Below are 9,505 nucleotides of genomic sequence, written 5' to 3'. Positions count from 1 at the left end.
TCAAACATGAATAGAGTGCCACAGTAACGCGTCCTAAAACCCGGAAGTAAACTCCTTCCGTTCCTCGCAAAAACCAATGCAGTTTATCCGAGTTTTGGAGGCATCGCTGAAAATAAGGTCTGATGTTCGACAACATTAAGAGAGGGATCACGTTTGTGTCAATCCGGAATAATATCCACATGTCTACCCTAGCTTATTATAATTTTCTAATCATAAATCTAGCGCAGAAGCAAATGCTAAGACGTTATGCTATCACGAATTACAGCAGGGGTCGCCTGGTTCAACATCACGCCAACCTTAAGATCCATATTCAAGAATACAGATTCTAGAATAGGTACATTTGAAGCGTTTGTTTTAACAGTTTGCAGGAGCCATGCATTGGTTATTGCTTCAAGCAGAACACGGGGAAATAACAAAATTCAGCGGGAGTGTTCACGTGTTCGGTGTAATGACGTACAACGGCCTCGACAACTTCTGTAGTCCTATTCAGCCACATGGTAAAAACCATTTTTTTTCAGACACGTAAACTCTTCAGAAATCACCAGTGGGGTCACTGCTGATGTATTTAATGTCGTAGAACAAAACGTGATCCGTCTCTTCAATTTGTGTCAAACACCTTATTTCCAGCTATTTTCCTAAATCCTATGGAGAAATTGCGTTGCTTTTTGTCAAAGGAACCGGAAGTGGTACAAATGCTAACTTACTTCCTGGGTTTAGGACGCGTCACTGTGGTACTCTATTCAAAAGAAATGCAAAAAGACTTGGTTGTGCTCTAACCTTTCCTGGATTGAATCCACTTTTTCCTGGATCTTATCAGAGTTTGCATTACTGTCATTAATGAGGCGCCGTCCAGCCTCCCCCACACCATGTATCTTCTCCTCACTGGCCTCTGTGGTGGTGAGGAAGTCCTCATGCTTCTTAATGGCCTCCTCTGCTCCCTGAAGACTGGTAGGCATCTCTGTGTGGGACAGCACATACTCCTGCACACACAGAGAGGAGAACAATGTTGTTTAAAAAAAAATTGAAACATGATTTATTTCAATAAAGTTTTGTGGCACAGCATTTCATTGTATGTATTTTCTCACCTGGCTGTTGAGGAAAGCCTCCGCCTGCTTTGCGTCTCTCAAGAACGTCTGGAAGTCAAAGGCTTGGGCCAAAACGCTGTGACGGTTCTCCCACATACGACGCAGCTCATGCCACCCAGTGTCCAGAGCCTGGAGCCTCTGGGCCAGGAACATGTACTGGGCATCCGTCTGACCTCGGGTGACCTCCTCACCGACATCCCTCATCTTCTCGTAGTCTTCCTTATAGTTATCCACCTCGTTCTTGATATTCTCGTGCTGGGTTAGCAAACTCTCAGCCTCCGTCACAGAGGTGGGGATGTCCTCTGAGGCCACGGCTGTCTGGGTGCGGGACAGCCAGGACTGGAAGTCATCCAGATCCCTGAGGAAGCCCTGCAGCTTGCTGGCTTCGCCCAGCGACTCCTCGCGCCGCTTCATGGTGGCGTTCAGCTCCTCCCACACCTCTTGAATCCCTGCCAGGTGCCCTTGGATCTCTCCGGCCTGATCTGGATGTTCCTCGGCCAGCTTTTCAGCTTCAATTTTCATGTCATCTAATTTGCCCTGAAATAGATAGATAGATAGATAGATAGAGAGAGATAGATTGAGAGAGAGAGATAGATAGAGAGATAGATAGATTGAGAGAGAGATAGATAGATTGAGAGAGAGATAGATAGAGAGATAGATAGATTGAGAGAGAGATAGATAGATAGATTGAGAGAGAGATAGATTGAGAGAGAGATAGATTGATAGATTGAGAGAGAGATAGATAGATTGATAGAGAGATAGATTGATAGAGAGATAGATAGATAGGACATGAAAGAAATATTAAACATAGATTTGAAGATGATTTCCCCCCACCTAACTCCCAGATCTCATCCTCACTTCCATTTTTTCACACATTGAATCTGTCAAAATTCACCTTTTAAAGCACTATAATACTAATGAAATGTATTTTATTATGATGACAACATACCTCGTCATAAAGCTGTAATAATGTCTGTTATCTGATCATTTCTGTTCTGTTCCCTCACCAATAAGTCACAGAATGCAACTTCTCCATACCTGAATGGCCTCCAGGTCCCTCTCCATGCCGGTGAGTTTGCGTTGCAGTGCCATCACTCCAGCCAGGTCGTTGCCCAGGCTCTGGGTGGATTCAATCACTTTGGTCTTTTCCTTCATCCATGTCTGGATCTCGTTACACTCCAAGTGGTAGTTCTGGATGTTGAGAGCCGAATCCAGGGCAACTTTCTTCTGGCCAGCCAATTTTTCAAACTCGTTCCATCTACGGACGACACCAGATGGAGGATTTAGGATTCAAATGCTAACGAGAGCTCATTCAGTACAATTATATTTAAGTGAAAGGAGTGGATTAATGAGGCCTAATATGTTGGCTCTGACCTGTCGTGCAGTTGGTCTCGTGTCTGGTTGATTTGGTCTTTTTTGCAGTTTTCGGAGCTCAGCAGCTGCTCGGCCACTTGGTTCACATCAGTGACACGAGTGCCTAGGTTGTTCATCTCAGGTTCCAGTGTCTCAAATCTGCAGCCATAAATATAAGCTAAGCATCAATTCAATCATTCTGAAAACATAATCTAATTTAGACGTTGCATTTCAGCAAGGCAATGCACATTTATTTATATAGCACTTTTCAGCACGCAACAATTCAAAGTGCTTTACAAAACATATTAAAAGACTTTTTAGGAATAAATACAGTAAAAACACACATTATATAATGGCATTTTACAACAGTCATTAAAAGGCAAAGATATAAGAGATATGTTTTCAGTCTCGATTTCAAAAAATGGTTATAGAATTTTTTCAATTAACATTTTCTTTGCAATGTCATAACACTAACTTATGTTTTTGATTTCACAAAGGAAATTATTATTATGTGTTCTGAGTTATTATTTCACACATTTCCTAGGGATAAGAACTCAGCCTGTTTCTTATAAATGTAATATTTTCTTTATAGAGTGACGCGTCCTAAAACCCGGAAGTAAACTCCTTCCGGTTCCTTCAACAAAAAAGCAATTCAATTTCTCCATAGGATTTTGGAAAATAGTTGGAAATAAGGGCTGTGGTCGACACNAATAGCTTGAGAGACACATTTAAGAGACGGATCACGTTTTGTTCAGCCGGATAATCTCCACAGGTCTACCCTACTTTTATAATTTTCTAATCATAAATCTAGTCGCCAGAAGCAAAATGCTAACGTTATGCTATAAACGAACTACAGCAGGGTCGCTGCTTCAACGTCACGCCAACTTAAGATCCATATTCAAAACTACACATTCTAAATTGTACAAGTTGAAGTGTTTGTTTTAACAGTTTGAAGGAGGCAGGTACTTGCTTTCAAGCAGAACACGGGGAAAAACAAACTTAGCGGGAGTGTTCACATGTTCGGTGTAATGACGTACAACGGCCTCGAGAACTTCTGTAGTCCTATTCAGCCACTTGTCAGACACGTAAACTCTTCAGAAATCACCAGTGGGGTCACTGCTGATGGATTTAATGTCCTAGAACAAAACGTGATCCGTCTCTTCAATTTGTGTCAACCACAGACCTTATTTCCAGCTATTTTCCAAAATTGCATTGCTTTTTTGCGAAGGAACCGGAAGTGGTAAAATGCTAACTTACTTCCGGGTTTTAGGACACGTCACTGTGGCACTCTATTGAAATGTAAGAAACATTTTGAGAAAAGTGACGAACCTGCAACGGCTAAATCCAATAAAGTGGAGGTTGGTGTCAGTGCACTGAGACATCCAAGAGACTCGCTAGAAGTTGCTGCTCCTTTAAATCAGGAACATACAAGCAAATAACTCAATACACAAATCCCTCACCTTAAACATCCAATATTTTCTGTTGTGTTTGTTTAACCTACCAGATAATATACTGATGCCAGCAGACAGGAGTTCCAGGATCACCTCCTGCAGCTCTGGTTCATCTGGCATCCTCGTATGCAGGGGGCGTCTGGTGCTGTCACAAAGGGCTTCCAAAATGCCCAGGAACTGCGCTGCACTGCTGTCGAACAGGCTCATTAGCATGCGCTCTGTTGTAGTACGAGGCCATGGCCCCTACAGTAGATAGAGGCAGGCATAAAAGGACAATTAAGATGAGATTTAACACTGAATATTTTGATATTGATAAGAGAATCTTTTTACATTGGGTATGTCCTTCAAGGTGCTTTTGATTTTATGCCTGAACGAAGTTTTGGTTCTTCGTCTGGCCTCAAACGGTGAACGTTTAAAAATCATAGCAGCAAGCTGGAAAAAACAAAACAACTGATCACTTTGGGATAGAAAGTCACAATAAAGTTCTGCCATGTTCTGTATGTGTCTTTGTAAATTATTTTTATCGTCCTATTTAAAAAATAATTAAGAGTATGAACTGTATTTTTTGTGTGGAGGATTCTCTTGCCTTGATGGAGGCTTCTTTGTAAGCTCTCTGAGTCTCTCTGGTGACAGGAACGTCACTCTGCTGTTCCAGCTTTGCTAACTCATTGATTTTTCCAAGGGCTCTCCTTGCAAATTTCTAAAAGCATTTGAAGATACACAAACAACCCCACAAATGGGGAATCAGACTTTCACATAAATTCAGATTAGTAAGGTGTTCTATGTGGCTTCAATATGGTGATTATATCATACAAGGCCATTTATTTTGAACAGTGCATTCTTGATACAGCAGATTAGTATTATAAATCAGTATTATAAGGTCCTAGGTAATAAGACTGTTAGCAGACTGGCTAACAGAAAACGGCAAGCAGATAAACGACAGCTGATAGTTGGCATTTATAACTTATTATTTCAGCCTTTGAATACCCTTTAAACATGGCAATGACTTTGTGCTTTTAAGTGTCTTATTACAAATTACGTGTTTCACCTCCGCTTGAACAGCAGCATTGTTGTCATAGTAACAATGGCAGACAGCACAGTAGAGAGTGACAATCCACGGCAGATACTGAGCAGTCATCAGAGGAAGGGACAGCTCTAAACTGATGCTTGCCCACAGTAGGTACTCCAGCGCCTGGACAGGATCATAAATGGTGGAATAAAGGTTCATGTCACAGACAATTGTATCTACATTATAAATCACACATATTTTATATCACATTATTCATTAGGTAAATGTAACATTCATTCTTAGGAGTTGTTTGTTGTCTTTCATATAGAGGCAGAGTTTAAGAACACCAACAAAGAGTGTGAATCCCTGAAAACTCAGACCATTAGGAAACACCAATTCACACAGTCTCCCAGTGACTGATTATGAAAGACTTGCAACATGTCACACACCATTTCACACCCTGTCCTATCCATTTAGACTAGAGTGTATCAGACACTTCAAAAACATATTTTGGAAAAGCTCTTAAAGAGTATCAACAGATACAGCAGTAAAGCTCTCATTTATCATCTACAGTACCTGTGCACTACAACTCTTGGTCATCAGGTAACGGCAGATGGTGTAGATGTGTAAAGAACCTGGAAAACAACAGAAAAAAAATGTACATTATACAGTTAAATACCAAAGCTTGCAGTATCTTGTAATTAATCATTTAAATGTAAAAATCCAGACTTTTTGTAATTATTGTAGTTATTTTCACTAAATCTTGCACTTCAAGACAAAACCAACATATTTCTGGGAATCGTAGGATAATGTTAGGAGGTTACCACTTTGACTATACAAAATCACATAAGATATGTTTACAAAGTAAGCTTAGCAGTAACCCATGCATCTAGAACCTCAAGCAAACACCCTTTTGGACATATACTTAAAATCTCCTCTTCTGTCTCACATTGATAACTTGCTTTGTTCTTCCAAAAGTTTCTCTCAAAATAAAACGTGAAAACTGGACAAAACTATTTAAGTTGTACCATTATATAGCTGCCAGCAGAGATGTTCGTGTTGCTGAACAGCCTGCATCATGATCCTGAGGAAGTTCAGTACATCCAGCAGTTTACAGAGTCCCTTTCGGCTGAGGACACTGTGCCTTTTCTCCAGTTCAAACATACACAGGGCACAGCCGTGCATTGCACGGATCTACAGAAACAAACAGGCACATGGACATAGCAAATATATCAGGGTTCAGGAAAAAACAAGTTCAAATATCAATGGCCTTCACATTACAAACATTTGAGTAATATAAAACAACTAAGTACCAAAAAGCATGGTATGCAGTGTACCTTCATGGCAAATGTATCTTGGTCTGTATCAAACCCTTCAGGGAAGAAGTAGGCCATGAAATGCTTTACATCTGTGATGTCAGTTATTCTCACTGCAGCAGAGTTGAACTGCAGCAGGTTGAGACTGTATCCCTGCCAAAGAGCTAACTGGTACAACTACAAATAAAGAAGAAAGGGAAGGAAGGTATATAGAAAATGTCAATTAGTGTAAGTTATGCAGTCCCAACAACCAATGGAAAACTGTCTCCAATACTCAAATGTATCACATCAACACACAACTTACCATGTATTATGAAGCTAAAGCATTTGTCACAACCTTGAGTGGTAAATATCTAAATAAGCATACGATGCATCACATCCATTATCACATCCAACACTGACCAGGGTTCCTTTCACCAGTCTGCATATTTAGACTGATACAATTATGAAGCTAGAATGTAATCTGTTTATGATCAAATGCAGCAGGTAAAGTAATTGAACTACAGAGTGAAAATCATATTGGCAGGTATTGAGTAGTAAGCTACTGAGACTTACCTTTATCCCAAAGAGAAAATCTGCAATCTGCAACATGCGCTCCTGATACAATTTCCAAGGCAGTCGATGTTTGTACTTTTTCCATATGTCCATTTGGATTTTCATCCTTTTAAAATTAAAAGAATCAAATTAAAAACAAAAGGGTAAAGATAAATGTCATTTGTAACCGATCTGACAAGGCAACACTGAAATATATATGACTTGATATGTATGTTGTAGCATCTGTTTCATAGGATGTTAAGTCAGTCACATATAATCAAGCACATTTAAAAACTCAGACCAGGATTAATTTTATTAAAAAATAATTTTAAAAGAATAATGTTGTCCAAAACAAATGGTGCTCTTAGCAGAAGAGGAATCAAAAGTTGAACTGATGCCTTCATTCCTTTTTAAATATTTACTAAAACGGAGGCCCACAACAATGTTGTTTAATTTGACTGGTGGCCCAGCCTAATGTTGGGTTGGCATCGCACCTGCTGTTACACGTGAAGCACGTCCTGCGTGTTTGCTAGCTTATGAGTTATGAAGAAACATCATAACCCAAACAACTGGCTTTGCACATATTAGGAGCTGAAAACGACTAAAAACAACTTTGCTGAAATGTTTTCTTCTGGTAAAGCTGCCATTGATGTAGCAATGCCAACGGTTACGATAATAAACAGCAATAATCTAGCCGGCTAACTAGCACTTTAATTAGCCAGTTAACACTATGTTATCTCACCCTTTAGCATGACAGTCGTTGTTTCGGCTGGTAGAGGAAGCGGATCGTCTCATCAGCGTTATAAACGAGCTTATGTCTCGTTCAAAAGTTAAAACAACGGGGTTTCTATTATTAACTTTCCCGTAATATGAAGCAGGTAAGTCCATTTCTGCGGCCACAGCCGTACCAAAGTAACCGACTTCTTTTCAGCCAAAACCAACTGAACTGCTCCAAGCCACAGGGACTACCACATCACCATGGTAACGACGCTAAACAGTAGACAACCGCAGGTGGAAGAAGATCTCAGATCTTGTTCATGAGTACAAGTAGAAGTACCAGAGTGTAGGAATACTCTGTTACAAGTAAACACTGTAGTATCTATGATTCAATATAAATGTAATATAACATCTCCTGAAAGTTGTAGCAAAAAAAATGTAGTACAAAACAATCGCTGTTTCAAGAGCAGATGTGGAAATAGTAGCTACTCAGATACAGAGCTATGATACAGAGTAGGCTATAGGAATAATCCGTTACAAGTAAAAGTCCTGCAATCAAAAAGTGACTCAAGTACAAAATATATATAGGCTACTTAAAGTACTAAAAGTAAAAGTACTCATTATGCCAATTGCTCCATTTCAGAATAATATAATATGTTTTGATTATAATTATTGATGCATTAAAGTGTTATCAAAGCTGGTAAAAGGTGGAGCATGTTTTAATTAGTTAGTTTGTGAATTCACTCCATGTGAAATTAAATTCTTGTTCATGGGTTGATTATAAATCTCCTCATTAATCCAAATCTCCACAGTAACTAAAGGTATTAGATAAAAGTAAAAGTACAATATTCACCCCTGAATTGTAGTGGAGTAGAAGCACAAGGTAACACAAATGTAGTCCCTCAAAAGTGTACTTGTGTACAGTACTTGAGTATATCTACTTAGTTACATTACACCACTGCTCACAACATTAACGTTAATTGTCTAGGGGAAAGTACCTACGTAAGTCATTAAATAAGTGTTTACATACATTTTTTCACTAACTGTAGTTTTACATAGTCATAGGGGACGCTGTAAAAAGAAGTTTAATCTTATTATGTAACTTTACTTTTAATATACCGTTAATTACTGTTTAGACCTCTATATTCATCATTAACGTTATGCAGTGAGGCCTAAATGTTGTCTATTACATTCCCTTTAATTACGTTTACTCATTTGCATTTAGGCTACTGTATAATTTATTTAAATAGCTTTATTATATGCTTTATTCATGTAATATACAACTCTTATTTTAACTTGCATATTTATATAGTAATTCTCATTTTGTTTCTACTTGCATGATCTTTTTCCTTTTTATACATATTACTATTGTTGGTGGAATCCATTTCACTTAATAAGCAGTCTAAATTTGATCTTCAGCCACTGTAGTTTCTGTGTTTAAGCTGGATTTTTGGGTTTGAAACTCAGTGGTAGATTCTCAAAAAACTCAAAACTACAGCTTAAAAAGGAAATATAACATAACAAATGGAAAAGGCATGGAAGTCACGAAAACAGTGGTTTTGCAATGGTTTGAAAAAAAATCTGTCTCTATAAGTGCTTGTGGGTACCACAGATTTGATCTGACAGGAAGGATGGAGCAGGGACTGAAATTAATTTGGTTGGCACAGCTGTTGGACAGTTGGAAATGACTTCATATTTTACATCTGAGCTCATAGCAAAATGATAGAGTCTCACCTAATGCTGTCCCATACAAACTCATCAATTCCCATTCAACCTCACATCCATTCTGCACACAAACCTAAAGCTTCTGGCACTCAGAGCAGGGCAGGCTAATGCTCTGGCAGCTATTCCTCAAACAAACACACGATCACACGGACACACACATCCAGACAGGGGAATTTCCTGGGATATGAGTATGGGGGCATCAGCAGTACTCCGAGCCAGTGTCCACTCATGACTGTGAGAAAGGAAGAGAGACAGAGAGAGAGAGAGAGAGAGAGAGAGAGAGAGAGAGAGAGGGAGAGAGAGGAAGAGAGACAG

At 39.2% G+C, this 9,505-nt stretch overlaps 2 protein-coding genes across 2 annotated transcripts in view; both read left to right on the top strand.

The window, feature by feature from the left end:
- The window catches only part of LOC104965286 (phospholipid-transporting ATPase ID-like), a 718,806-nt gene that overhangs the window by 183,271 nt on the left and 526,030 nt on the right, over positions 1-9,505 (top strand). The window lies entirely within an intron of this gene.
- Positions 7,537-9,505, top strand: part of LOC104964648 (alpha-crystallin B chain) — a 7,810-nt gene continuing 5,841 nt past the window's right edge. The window contains exon 1 of the mRNA XM_010793485.1: positions 7,537-7,626. Coding sequence (XP_010791787.1) covers positions 7,618-7,626 — 9 coding nt within the window. The 5' untranslated portion in view covers positions 7,537-7,617. The remainder of the gene's footprint in view (positions 7,627-9,505) is intronic.

Source organism: Notothenia coriiceps, unplaced genomic scaffold (assembly GCF_000735185.1).
Source record: "Notothenia coriiceps isolate Sejong01 unplaced genomic scaffold, NC01 NC01_scaffold00037244, whole genome shotgun sequence".
Classification (NCBI taxonomy): domain Eukaryota; kingdom Metazoa; phylum Chordata; class Actinopteri; order Perciformes; family Nototheniidae; genus Notothenia; species Notothenia coriiceps.
This window is presented reverse-complemented; position numbering and strand designations above follow the sequence as displayed.